Source organism: Macaca mulatta, chromosome 12, assembly GCF_049350105.2.
Source record: "Macaca mulatta isolate MMU2019108-1 chromosome 12, T2T-MMU8v2.0, whole genome shotgun sequence".
NCBI classification, from domain to species: Eukaryota; Metazoa; Chordata; class Mammalia; order Primates; family Cercopithecidae; genus Macaca; species Macaca mulatta.
In genome coordinates this window covers 111,901,679-111,916,373 of record NC_133417.1, presented here as the reverse complement: position 1 = coordinate 111,916,373, position 14,695 = coordinate 111,901,679, and the positions used below count along the sequence as shown (strand labels likewise).

Genomic DNA, 14,695 nt, shown 5'->3' with positions numbered 1-14,695 from the left:
GTAAAACAGTCTTTATTTGCATATGCCATGATCTTATATGTACAAGAGCATGGTTAAGGGTGGGGAGCAGGAGGTTTATTCCTGTTCCTTTCTTCCCCATCTAGAGCCATCACTCAAAAGTATTAAGTAATCAGAAATTAAAGCTTCAAATTTAGCAAATTCTAAGGAAATGACCAAGCTCAGGAGAGCACATTATTTGTATCTCATTTGTTTATAAGGTAATCTCAAATGTTGCCTGGGAATCCTAGAAGTGTTTACTGGAATAGTAATGGATACACAGTTGACCCTTGAACAAGTAAAAGTTAGGGGCACTGGTCCTCCATGCTGCCAAAAATCAGCATGTAACTTTTGACTCCTCTAAAACTTACCTACTAATAGCCTACTGTTGAACAGAAGAAGCCTTACCAGTAAAGTAAACAGTTGATTGACAAGTATTTTGTATGTTATTTGTATCGGATATTGCATTCTGACAATAAAGTAAGCTAGAGAAAAGAAAATGTTATTAATGAAATCATAAGGAAGAGAAAATATATTTACTATTCATTATCTTCACGTTGAGTAGGCTGAAAAGAAGGAGTTAGAGGAGAGGTTGCTCTTGCTTTCTCAGGTGTGGCAGAGGTGGAAGAAAATCCACAAATTAATGGACTCACACAGTTCAAGTTGTTCGAGGATTAACTATATTCATTGCTTCATAGATAGATAGATAGATAGATAGATAGATAGATAGATAGACAGATATACACAGAAGTAATTAATGGGAAAAGATAGATTTCCAGCATTTAAGCTCCATGAAGGCAGAAAAAAAGTCTAGTTGGTTCACCATTCAATCACTAACTCATTCATTCAACAACAATTAATCAAGCATTTGTTATGTGCCGAGCACTGTGCTTGGCACTGGGCATTTATTTTGAAGTGGGGTATGTTTCTATTTTTAAAAAGTTCTGGCATTGTGTGGAGAGTGACTTAGAGAAAGGCAAGGGGTAAGCAAAGAGACCAGGTAAAAGCCTACTGTAGTCTAGCCAAGAGATGACGGTGTTGCCCTGAATGAGTGGTGATACACTTACTGCAATGGGGAAAACTGGGAAAACTGTTATGCGGTTGGCAAATCAAGAGTTCTGTTTTGAACATATTGTGAATTGCCTGAGAGACATCCAAATGAAGACATCACAGAGGCAATCAACAGAGTCTGGAGCTTAAAGGAAAGGTCTTAGTACAGAGTAGCTATTCAACACATATTGGCTTGCTTAATTAATTATCATAAATAAGATATGGGCTCAGTATTTCAGTTGCCCAGAAGAGTGAACATAGACTGAAAACCTAATACTTTTTCATTTCTACATCTATCATTCTTGTAGTCTACTCTCACATCCCTGATTTACTCGAAGACTAGATAGACTTCTAATTACATTTAAGTGAATTATTTTGTCATTGTGATTTTCTCTGGACAGCCAATTTCACAAGTATTCCATCTAGCATCTCATTAGGTCTCTACCTATGTGCTATATTAATTCAGTCCTTACATTTATTTAATTTCAAGTATATGCCAAGCAACATGCTAGGTGTTAGGTGCATATCTTTGGCTATTTTTAGTATTTCGAGGGACTAGAGCTGAAAAAGAAAACAACGAATAACAATAAGAAAAATGACAGTATGTGAGATTGATTATGGCTTTCCTATTTATTTATTGCTGTATTTTAAGTTTTTATCACTGTGGCCCGAGAAACAATGTCTTAAAATAAGTTTGCCTCTGGACAAACTCTGGAGTGGTATTGGAGGATAAGTGGGATAAAAAAATGCATGAACCTTCTAGCCTTATGTTCAATAAAAAACAGCACAGATGGACCCACAATATAATTATGTAGCTAAAAAGTAAACAACTAATGAAATAAATCTTCCCATGTTTTCATTTCCTGTGAGCTTATTTTTATTAATTACACAAATAATGTAATATTGCATGTTTATTGTAAATTAAAATGCAAAGTGCACAGATTTTTTAAAAAATGAATTCCTCATCATGCTCTTCCCTCTCTCCCACCTGTTTTTCAGAGGTAACCACTATTAACAGTTTAGTGAGTTTCCTTCAAACTGTTTTCTATGCACATATGTATGTCTCTACTTTTTCAACATAAGTTAGATCGTATTATGCTTTTGCTTTCTTCTTAGACATTGAGCATGTCATTTTTTAAAACGCTGCATAATATACCAGGGTACAAATGCACTGTAATTTATTTATTGGTGTATAATTAAGTTGCTTCCAATTTTTATCACAAAAATACTTTGGTGTGTATCCTTATAACATGTATCTTTATGTGCAAGTGTAAATATGTTTGTAAGATCAATTCCTAAAAACAGAACTCTTTAAGTTAAAGATTATGCATATCAAAATTTTAGTTGATACCTGCCAAATCATAGATCTTTCTACACCACAATCTCTATTATGACAGATCACAGGGGCCACTCAAACCATTAATCAATCAGGTAACTATAGAGCACTGCTTCTCAAAATGTGGTGTCCGGACTAGCAGCATCAATATTACCTGGGAACTTAACAATAAATATAAATGCTCAGGCTCCGTCCCACCTGAACAGAATCTGAACTCTGTAGGTGAGATCCAGCAATCTGTTTTAACACTCTCCAGGTGATTTTTATATACACCAGAGTTTTGGAGCCACTGCTCAATAGTGGGCTTTCTGGCAACTCCAATTTGTGCAAGGAGCTGTGGGAAAGTGCTTCTTAAGAACTTATTCCTGGCTGAATTCGTAGTAATGATCATGGTAAATAATAGCCATCTTATTTGCTAGCTAACTTAAGGGCATTGTCCTCAAGAACTGAGGGAAAAATGGATTCTGTTTCTTCTCCGTGTGAGAGCTTTATCAAGATCTTCATGAGAACCTGCAGGTATGTTCCTCTAAAAGACTCTTCTGTTTGTTGATTTCAGGCCCAGAGTCTTCAGTAAACATGGACCTGTACAGTGGAGCTCAGCAAGTGTGCAGGGCCTTCTCTGCCCTTGTTGATCAAATCACCTTGCCCAATTTGAAGTGAAATGGAGTCCAGGCTCAAAGGCTTCTTGGTGTGATGACAAAATGCAGTTGCACAACTGTATTAAAAGAATTAAGACTTCTACCTTTCTTTTAATAGTTTGGTGTGAACTATGAAGAAAGCAAGTTTTGTTTTTTGATCTCCCTCCCTACTTACGTATCGTAGTTCTGCAGTTCAGAGTAAAGGCTGGGGGTTAGGGGGGCGAGTAGAGGATGAAGAAGGAAGGAGTAAATGGCAGAGTCAGATCTCTGCATGAAGGGCCATTCTTACTGTGAATACCTCCGGAGTAACATTCAAATGTGTGACCTACATGGATGCATGCAACAGTCTTCCTCAAGTATCATGTAAATTACTGAATCGATGGCCTAATTTTCTATCTTGATGTTTCAGCTAGAGAATAGGCTTAGCAAATAGATACACACACACACACACACACACACACAACTGAGTGCATGTAAAACTGGTAACATTTAGACCTAAAACCATAAAAACCCTAGAAGAAAACCTAGGCAATACCATTCAGGACGTAGGCATGGGCAAGGACTTCATGTCTAAAACACCAAAAGTAACAGCAACAAAAGCCAAAATTGACAAATGGGATCTAATTAAACTAAAGAGCTTCTGTACAGCAAAAGAAACTACCATCAGAGTGAACAGGAAACCTACACAATGGGAGAAAATTTTTGCAATCTACTCATCTGACAAAGGGCTAATATCCAGAACCTTCAAATAACTCAAACAAATTTACAAGAAAAAAACAACCCCATCAAAAAGTGGACAAAGGATATGAACAGACACTTCTCAAAAAAAGACATTTATGCAGCCAACAGACACATGAAAAAATGCTCATCATCACTCACCATCAGAGAAATGCAACTCAAAACCACAATGAGATACCATCTCACACCAGTTAGAATGACAATCATTAAAAAGTCAGGAAACAACAGGTGCTGGAGAAGATGTGGAGAAATAGGAACACTTTTACACTGTTGGTGGGACTGTAAACTAGTTCAACCATTGTGGAAGACAGTGTGGTGATTCCTCAAGGATCTAGAACTAGAAATACCATTTGACCCAGCCATCCCATTACTGGGTATATACCCAAAGGATTATAAATCATGCTGCTATAAAGACACATGCACACGTATGTTTATTGCAGCACTATTCACAATAGCAAAGACTTGAAACCAACCCAAATGTCCATCAATGACAGACTGGATTAAGAAAATGTGGCATATATATACCATGGAATACTATGCCGCCATAAAAAAGGATGACTTTGTGTCCTTTGTAGGGACATGGATGCAGCTGTCAACCATCATTCTCAGCAAACTATTGCAAGAACAGAAAACCAAACACCACATGTTCTCACTTGTAGGTGGGAATTGAACAATGAGATCACTTGGACACGGGAAGGGGAACATCACCCACTGGGGCCTGTTGTGGGGTGGGGGGAGGGGGGAGGGGGGAGGGATAGCATTAGGAGATACACCTAATGTAAATGATGAGTTAATGGGTGCAGCACACCAACTTGGCAGATGTATACATATGTAACAAACCTGCACGTTGTGCACATGTACCCTAGAACATAAAGTATAATAATAAAAAAAAACTGGTAACATTTGAATAAATTTGGATTATACCACTATCAGTTTCCTACTTGTAATATTGTACCATAGTTATGCAGATGTTCCCACTGGGGAAACTAGATGAAGATCATATAGATGTCTCTGTATTATTTCTTATAACTGTATATGAATCAAGTATCTCAATATAAAAAATTTAATATATGAATGTTTTTCTCTAAAATCTCCACATCCAACAAGTTTCACCAAAGCATCTGTGTGCCTCCTTTCTCTTATTATGTTGGATTAGGTTATAGATGCTTAACTTACAAAGTAACAGCTAACCTTTTTTGACTGTTAGAGCACTTAGTTTTTAAGCACTTTCTATGTGCTGGCTCATTTAATCCTCACACGAAACCTAGGTAGTAGGTTTCTCATTTTATGAGGAAACTGAGGCACAAAGAGGTTTAGTAACTTGTCCGAAGTTGATCTGGCCACTTCTTGATGAAGCTGTGATTTGAACTCAGCTTCTGAGCCTATACTCTAACTACTACTCTGTACTTCCTTTCAGTAAATATTGTGGTGATTTCAATGTTTTTGTCTACTATCGTGAGATGCAGGCCATGTTACATGCAGAGAGGCTGTGGATTTTTATATGATCTGTAATTCCTGAAACTGTTTACAGAGTGAAATAATGTCCCATTGGATGGGATTAGGACTAGGTTATCCCTGTTCCATCTCATCCTAACAGTTTTTAATCTGCTTTTCAGTCTATCATAAACTTTTGGTTTTAGTTTTGTCACTTAGCAGAGTTACTCTTCTTTTCACTTCATCCCAGCTTGTTCCTTACACCTTTGATAAGCTTCATCAGCAAGCTGTAGTCCCTGGGCCAAATTCTGTTCTCTCCCTGTTTTGAACAGGCTATGAGCTAAGTGTGGTTATTACATCTTTTTAAAACATTGAAAAAGTCCAAAGAAAAATATTTTGTGGCACCTGAAAAGTGTATGGATTCCGATTTCAGTGTCCATAAAGAGAGTTTTACCGGAACATAACCATATTCATTCATTTATGTATTGTGATAACTGCTTTTGTTTGCCGAGGCAGAATTGATTAATTACAGTGGAGACTGGATGGCCCGGAAAGCCTATAATATTTACTATCAGACTCTCAGAAAAAGGTTGCCAATCCCTGTCATAGAGTACCAAGGTGAGGGAAGAACAAAGGGCAGGCTCTTCTGCAAGTTCATTCTCCGAGTGTAGTGTCTCTTTGATGATTTATAAGAGATAATGAATTTACGTGATAGTTCCGAAGGATATGATGAAAAACATTAGGAAAAGCATCATCAATGCAAAATCATGAGCCCATATGTAGAAAAGGTAGTCAAATGGTGGCAGCTTTTTAATAAAATACTAATTTTCCCAGTGAGCCAAAAGCTGAGGCTGGGCCTTCTCCCCCACCTCTTTCCCCAAGCTCCTTTTTCCTGTTGTCAAGACTCAGCTAATCCTCAAATGAAACTGTGTTTTCTGATAATATTGCTTTAGATGCAATTTCTAGTTTAAGGAGGCCCTAATCATTCAATGAAGACATTTACTGAGGCTTCCTTTGGACCTGAAAAAAGCAAGGGAACTGCTAACATATCTGAAATTCAAACTGGCTGTCAATCCTATATATTGGTTATAATAGAATGATTGGAGAGTTGGGAATAATTAGAGATAAAAATAGCATTGTGTCTCGAACTCACATACATTTGCTAATTGGGCTTCTCTGCTTTAAACCTTGTTCAGGCCTGGTCATTTTATCAGGGAAATAATTATCTATGGGTTCTTCTCTTATGCTGTTCTTTTTATTTTGCTTTTCAATGCAAAGTGTAAACACTTATAGAGGTATAATATTTAATCAAGTAACAAATGTGCTTATTGGGAAATAGTTTGTACCTATTTACACTTAAACATTATTAGAGTTTGGATGTCATTTGTGGTAACATTAAATATTGAAATAAAGAGACTCCAATAACATTACCTGGGGTCCAGAACTTTTATTAATTTTGTTTTCATTAGAGGAATGCTTTATTTGCCAGTTTTTTGTTTTGCTTTACTTTTTGCTTCATTCAGTATTTGAAAATATGCTTTCAAACAAGATTCAGGTATCATAGATTGTCAGTAGCTAGTAATTAATAAATATCAACCCTTATGTGCCTATGCATAAGCAATCCAGTGGTTAAAGTATTGGGAGCCATGCAGTGTATTCAAGTTAAATGTATGGCACACTAGTTTATTAACATGTCAAGCATCCCAAACTGAGCTATTAAATGGATACAAAGAATCCCCAAGTCATCTCTGGAAGTCATTTAACTCCTTTAGACTGTGGGATAGACTGGCAGTAATGTCACCATTTGAAGAAACATGCTTGCAGCCTAAAATAAATAAAGAAATAAATAATAGAAAGCAGCTTTAAATAAGCATACTGAGAGAATTTGGGTTCATATTTATCTCTGGGCATTCCCACCATTTAAAATAAATAAATAATCAATAGTTAAGGAAAATGTTATATATTTGTATATTTAATTCCAAAGCATGAATTAGCTCTGAGTTCAATTTATTTCCTCTTTATTTCCAGGTTCACTTTTCCAATAACACTAGACCCACTTCTACGCACATGCATGCTTATCAAATCTTCAATCAACTCTTTCTTCTTTAGTAAGGAGGTCCTTAGTTGCTGAGAATATGTACCTGAAAGTAGAAAAGTGGAACTTCATAAGATCACCAAATTAGTTTCAGGTTAATTAAATATCAATAAATTATTTTTAAAAGGCAGGTTTGATGTTTCTGCCACTCCAATATAAAACTTCTCTATAAACTGATTTCAGAGGAATATATGTCAATGTGTGTTTGTGCAAAGTCTTGTGTCCTATGTAGTTTAGGTATATAATCTAAAACAAATACATTATAATAAATACATTTTTGTCAATTAATAGGCATTAAAATATTTGCCTGATTTTAAAAAAGTGAAGTCATTATATATTTTTAAATATAAATATGAAGAAAAAAAATATAAACCACCCATAGTATAACCTCCTAGAGATAACCATAGTTTTGTGTGTGCACACTTTATACTATAACTTATTTAACCACTACTCTATCTTGGGACATTTAGATTATTTCCAGGTTTCCTGTTACTATAAATAATATTGCAATGAATAGCCTTGGATTGCATCATTGGCTGCAGCTCTAAATGTTTCTTCACAGTAGATTTCTAGGTGGGTAATTGCTGAGTATGTGGCTTAGAAAATTTCTTGGAGTGGGTGAAGTAGAAAATCAAGCATTTGAGAGTCTATTTATGTTTCTGAACAATTGTTTTCTCTTGTAGTTAGTGTTTAAAATATAAGCACTATGAGCATTTGCCAGCTAGTGAGACACCAGCTGCAAACACCAACAGATTACAAATCTAAATTTTAATTTTCTGATCACAGAGGAAAACAAACTCACTATTTTTCTAGAACATACAAACTGCCAGGCTCAGGAAAGGGGCTTTTTGTGCCTCCCAGTGGCATAGCAAAGTTTGTTGAAGGAGGAGCCACCATTTTTGACACAAAATTTCTTCATTTGCATTGAAGCCTTTACTAACCCACGAGTTACCCTCAATTCTGTTATGTTCTATTTAGGAGTTGTCAATATGCTCTTTCCCTAACTCTCTCTCTCTCTCTCTCTCTCTCTCTCTCTCTCTCTCTCACTCACCCTTTCTCTCTTTCTCCCATGACATAACCCATCAAAATTTAGTGGTTAACTTAACTCTGGGTACATCCTCTTCATACCTTCTCTTGGATACCTCAACCTTCAGCTATTAGCCCATGTCTTTCTAGACTAAATAACAATGATCTTTAGAGGTTTTTCTCATAATGACATCTCTAGCCCTTTTATTTCTGAACCTCGTCTGTTCCTGCTCATCACTGTTACAAACAGCCATAGTGTTCAGGTCATCATCCAGCTCCATCAACTGTCCTTGGGGTGAAGCTCTTCCAGGTTCTTCTCACAGTTAAATAAGTGCCTTTCGTATGTTTCTTTTTTATATAATCACAGTACATTGGAACAGAAAAGATGGGACTTTGTGTGTCATTTACTTTCCATACACTTCTTTTTCAGTTGAAAGAACTGAGGGCTAAATTAGTTAGTTAACTTGCTCATGGTTACACAGTTATTTGATATTTTTTGTTTTCATATTTGTTGACTCAGTATTAACAAATATGATATATTAACATGCAAAATTATATAGGAGTTTTATGTTTTTAACAAAGTGTGATTCATAGTAAGATTTATCAAGTGCATTTAAACTATTTGATTTGAAGATATCAAAATAACAAGAACCTTTTTGCATATTACGTAGACACTTATTTTAGTTCTTCTTGTCTTCTGCCCTGATGATGTGATTTCCTTGAGAACTACAGAGACAAGCACTGCTTCACCTTCTCTCCTGTCCCAACCTAACAACATATTATCCCCCAGGGACAAAAGAAAAACATACTGGAGGATCCATGCAGGTACATTCAGAGCCCAGTTGAACCACTAGAGATTTAAGCAAACCTCTTGAGATGAAATCTCAATGTTCCTGTAACTATTTAACTTTTGGACGTGGTATTTCCTTGACCCAAGACCCTCTTTGACTGTGATTATACAAACCAAATGGAAAGTCTTGTTTCTTGGTCTGCAAACAATTGTTTGTGTCAAACGTTAAAATAACCTCAATAAAGTGAAACGCTCACTCCTACTATTTGGCTACTTGCATACCAGCTCCCTAAAGTTTGCAGACCAGCTGAATCACTAACAACTCTGTAGCAAGACGAAGGAAGTGGCTTCCAAATCTGAAGCTGTCTTGGAGAAAATCTTTATAAAATAAATGTGTGTGTGTATATATGTATATATATATATATATATATATATATATATATATACTTATTGTGTGTGTGTGTATACACACACACACACACATATATATAACATTTTGGAGAACAGCTTTATAAAATAAGTGTATATATATACACACTTATTTTTTTGTGTGTATATATATGTGTATATATATATACATACACACACACATATATATGTTACATTTTCATGTTCAGCCAAATACCAATAATATTTTCATTTATGTAGTAGACATTTCTTTGAGTTATTCAAAGTGAGTGCAAGATAGAAAAAATATTGCTGGTGATTTGAGTAAGACAGTTAATATGATTTTTAAAATATGGAAGAAAAGGCCCTACAGATCATCCTCAGCAGTACAGAATTTAAAAATATATTTTTAAATTCTTACTGGTGCTGATGCCTGGGCAGCCTCTGTTCAAAATATTTTTAAAATATGGGTGATCAACATTTAAAAATATTCATTTGGTATTTCTACTTTAGTAGCAAGGCTGCTGAAATAATATTTCCTCTAAAAATGAAATTGGTTTGAGTTACAATAACACCAAAATAATAAACTTATCTGTCAATAATAGCCGTGAGTTATCTGGGTTTTTTGGATCAGCAAATCATGAGGATTTTTAATTACTAAGGTTAAAACAAACTAGATATATAAAAGCTCTAAAACACCTTGGGAAATGGTAGCACTAGAACTACCATTGTTAATTGCTATTTTAATATGGAGATTACAGGAATATGTAACAATTCTAACACTAAAATGTACAAATGTAAAAATTAGTTTTGCCCCTATTTTCTAGTTGTTTATATAATTCTAAAGAGTTATGGCCACTCAAACAGCCCTTGATACAAGGTTTCAATGCTCGTTGGTTGAAATGACATCAAAAAAGGATAAAAATAATATGTATAGGGTTCAGGCATCTCTCTGCTTACTCAAAGACGCTTACTCAACCTCATTCTAATTCTATAAGGGACTTTTTTTTCTGTGCCCTCAGACGAGACTATTTGAATATAGTATTTACTTCAATGAAAAACTCTAAATTTGTAGCAAGTTCCAACTTACTAAAAATTAATTACTCAGATTGCTGCAAGTTAATTACTTATTTGAGAGTCATTCAAAAAGCAACATGAAGTGAATCTACATGCCAGCTGACTTTTTTACTCTTTATTTCTTCAACCGAATGCCTCTCAAAGAGCCTCTCTATTTACATGAAAGCAATGTTTATTTTCAGTTTAAGAAGGGCAAGAGTTTATGTGCTGCAAATGTTTCCTAAGCTTATATTCAAGTCTTCTCAATTCCACGGCAAGTAAACACCAGGTTATGACTGCTAGTGTTCAGGCTAATAGTAAAAAATAATGTTGATCTTGGGGGATCTGTTTATACTTTTTTGTTGTATTTTGGGAATCGTGCTTTTTGTCTTTTCTTTCTGACTCTTCCTTGCTGCTGTTCACAGGAAGTATGAGGAAAAGGACAATATGTTGATATAAACAGCTACTATGCAGTGCAGAAAGAAGTACTATCTATCTTCCTATCAGTTGTGTGCTCTTGGGGTTCACCTCTTGAGAGGAATATATATGACATTGGATTCCCCTAATGCCATTTCCCTCTTCCTCACAATTCAGCACATTCATACTTGATTGACCCTTTCAAAAGACATGGGAGCTGGGGTTGACCACCTTGTTTACTCCTTGTGTGCTGTGGCTGTGCTGCTGAGATTTTCTCTTCCTCTCCAGCCAATTGCCTCCTTCCTAAGCCGTGGTTCCTAGAGAGCACACAGTCCACATAGATGTCCCAGAAGAGTTGAGCCAGATCCCAAAACAGTGCTCCATGCTTCAAGTTCTCAGATGACTTCAGGTAGATCATAAAATCCCAGAAGCCCGAAACAGTGTTGGAAATGCGAGGCTTCCGCATTTCCAGGAGAAGCACTGAGGAGGATTCCCAGCACTGAGGATCAGCTTGGTTAAGAGCCAGCAGGTCTGTCTGGCTATGGCAGAAGAAAGGAGATACACAGCACATTCCCACAATGAGCAGGGAGCAGGTGAAGCTCAAGGGGTGGTGGATCCCTCCTCTGTTCCCAGGATCAGCCATGGCCCTAAAACCGCACAGGATGGAAATATTTCATATCAGTCCCCGCTTATGCTCCACTCAGTAAAGAAAATAAGTATGCCCTTAAGAACCTTAATTCCAGCAAAGGAAACACATCATTGTCGCAAAGTAGGGAAATCTTAGCCAGGCTCCCATATCACAAGCTCCATTCTATCTAAAATGACTCAGTGCCAGGCCAGGGAGTGAGCATAAATCCAAGATAGGCCAAGAAATATTCACTCCTAAGATGTGTTCCTTTACAAGATGAATAAATTAATCTGCTAATCTGTTTTTCCCTAGTACAGAAGAATGTAATCTAAAAGAATACTAAGTGAACATTTAAAATTTTGCTGCATGGCTTTAACTATTCCATAATATCTTAGTGAAGCCTGGCTCTCCTAATCTAGGACTTACATATAATTAAGAATTTATATATATTTAATCTTTAGATGCATTCCTGTTCACAGTGACTTTTAATTTTTTAAAAAATACATTAGAATTGTCAAATGTTATAGTGAAATTAACACAAGACAATGTGCTAAAAGTATGGATGAATATATGTGGAAACAAAGAGACACATATTCAACCAATTAGAGTAGAATCAATAAGCATTTTACAAATACCTAAAATGTTCTGCAATTCTGATATAACCTTCATAAAGATAATGTTTTATGTTTTATAATTTCTCTATTATTGCTATGAATCCCAAGGATTTTTTTAAAAATGTGACTCTCATTCAACTTTTCTGGCTTCCAATGTCTTGCCATAAAATCGGGGCATCCACAGACCACTTTGAAATTTTTCTTTTGCTACCACTTCAGACAAGTGCAATGATAAATGATGCTCTTAAAATAATAGTAATCTAAAAGTTCACGTTTTGCCAGAAAAAGTGTATCCATTCCCTCACAGACTATACAAAATGTATATCACGTTTAAACAGCTCTAATATAAAGAAAAAATAAGAAGGGCACATGCTGCTTACTTTCAGGTTTGTACTATATTTCCAAACCTTTAGACATTAGTATCATGAAAGCAAGCAAAATACAGCTTATGGGAATACTCTTATATTGGAACATTTAATGATAACACCATAAGATGGATAGTCTGTCTCTTCTGAACAGCAGTAGGACATGTTTAGGTACTGTTCAATAAATATTTCAGAAAGTGTCTTTGAACATGCATGTTCCTATATTGAAGAAGCATGTTAGAGATACAAGAGTATTCAAAAACTATTTCCTCTATCTTTCACATCATATATGCATTATCTCTACTTGAAATCATATTTGTTGTGTCCCTTTCCAAACTAAAATATCGAGGTACCTTGAAGGGTGGTTTTCCTAAAGGACAAGTCTAAGTTTTCAGAGGGCAGGACTCTGTCCAACGTACTGAAGTTGGCGTTATCCAGGGCTCCCTGTCTGCTGGCGCCACGGCGCTCAAATTGGCTCCTTTAGGTCCCCTTCTAAATTTTAGGAGAGGCTTCCCAGACCCTGAAAAGATGTTTCTCTGAGTTCCTTGAACCTGGAGTCCTCCGTGCACCCCGCTACGAGCCCCGCGCTGAGTCTCGGCCCCGCACTTGATTCCACAGCCTCACCCTCCGCAGGGCGGAGCTGCCTGGGACCCGCTCTGTCCTTTGGGCCCCACTCACCTCCTGACTCGGCGGCTCTACTCCCAGATGGCACAAGGGCTTCCCTCCGCACTCACCCGCCTGGCCCCTTCCAGGTTTCCTCGAACGCGTGGAGAGAGTTCCCTCGAGTGCGCGGAGAGAAAACGCTCAGGCTGCTCCCGAGCGAGTGGCTGTCCCCAGCTTCCGCGTCCTGGAGGCTACCGTGCCTCTACTTAAGCAGTGGGAGTGCTCGGCGCCTCTCCAAGTCTACGTCAAAGCTCCTGGAAACTGCCGCCACCTCTCGCCTCCAAGTCCATCTCCCGCACCCTCCTCTTCTCTCCCTCCCCGGAGAATTTCGGTTCAGGAAAGCAGCAGGCTTGGCCACACACTCTCTCATCGGCCCTGACCCGCACCCACTCTGCACCTGGCGGAGTTGAGCCTCGGTGCGGCTGGGCTTCCCGCTCCCACCTCGTGGGGGCGTGCCGCTGCGGCGGGAACTGCAAAGTTAGGGCCCAGCTCCGCGCGGGTCCGGGGAACAGAGGGGTTCCCGCTCACCGCATGGGCCTCGTCTCAAAATAGAGGGGTGTGAGGGAACACTGTGGACTCTTGGGGTCGGAGGAGCGACGTGAGCACCCTCTCGACACTCAGCAAGGGCTCAGAGGAAATAAGGCGCCTTCTCGATATATTCCGGGCGTGAATTTCTCCTGCCTGCCTGTAGCCCTGGGCTGAAAGGAGAAAAACACCCCTGAAGGCAGAGATGAGGATAGGGACTTGGCGCTGCTGGAAGCTCCCCCTGACTGGGGCCAGGACACCCGGTTGTTTGCAGACCCTGGCCTGGGTCACTCAGGAGACTGGGTTGCTGCTGGCATCGCTTTGGTCGGTCCCTCAACCCCCCAACAACCCCGCTCCAGATTTCACAGCAGGGTCCCTGGTTCCCAAGAAAAAAAGCGCCTGGGATTCCCTTTGATTCTCACCTCACAGCTAGTTACTATCCTAGTCCCAGATTAGAGCCCTGTCACTGCTCCAGGGCTCCTCTGAACATAAGTGCCCACCTTAACTGAAACACACCCAGTCAAGGGGCCTGAGGCAAAAGTCTTCCCTTTGCAAGTGTTTCCAGGTTTTGGCCCTCCCCTGAAAATTCCTTCAGCCCCTGAAAACCACTTGTAGTCTCCATTAACTGAAGGCTTTTGTGCCAGCTCAATAGTATCCATGGTTACCTTCGGAGGGGCACAAGGCTTTATAGTAAGATTTGCTGAAGCCACAGAGAAGCAGCCCCCTCCCCAAGGTACTATTAAATAGGAGGTCTGAAGAGGAGTTCTGGGGGGCTCTGAGCTATTGCTCCTGCTCAGAAATGATGGAGTGTACTTCAGTTTCTCCACGTGTGAGCCGGGTATCTCATGCCTGCTTCTATTCACCCTATAGGGCTGTGGAATAAGACCAGGGTGAAGTCTTTGACTTGCTTCCTGAATTTCAAGGAGCTTATGCCTT

General features: G+C 38.4%; 2 protein-coding genes across 2 annotated transcripts in view; one reads left to right on the top strand and one right to left on the bottom strand.

Annotated features, from left to right (window-relative positions):
* DYTN (dystrotelin) overlaps positions 1–3,783 on the top strand; it is a 68,335-nt gene extending 64,552 nt beyond the window's left edge. The window contains exon 12 of the mRNA XM_002799029.4: positions 2,940–3,783. Within this exon, the coding sequence (XP_002799075.3) occupies positions 2,940–3,043 (104 nt within the window). The 3' untranslated portion in view covers positions 3,044–3,783. The remainder of the gene's footprint in view (positions 1–2,939) is intronic.
* Positions 3,784–7,199: 3,416 nt separating this feature from the next.
* FAM237A (family with sequence similarity 237 member A) lies at positions 7,200–11,607 on the bottom strand. The gene is made up of 2 exons (XM_001097870.4): positions 11,196–11,607; positions 7,200–7,334 (listed from the first exon to the last, which is right to left on the bottom strand). Exons 1-2 carry the CDS (start codon positions 11,605–11,607, stop codon positions 7,201–7,203), a joined length of 546 nt encoding a protein of 181 aa, XP_001097870.1. The 3' UTR covers position 7,200.
* Positions 11,608–14,695: the final 3,088 nt, after the last annotated feature.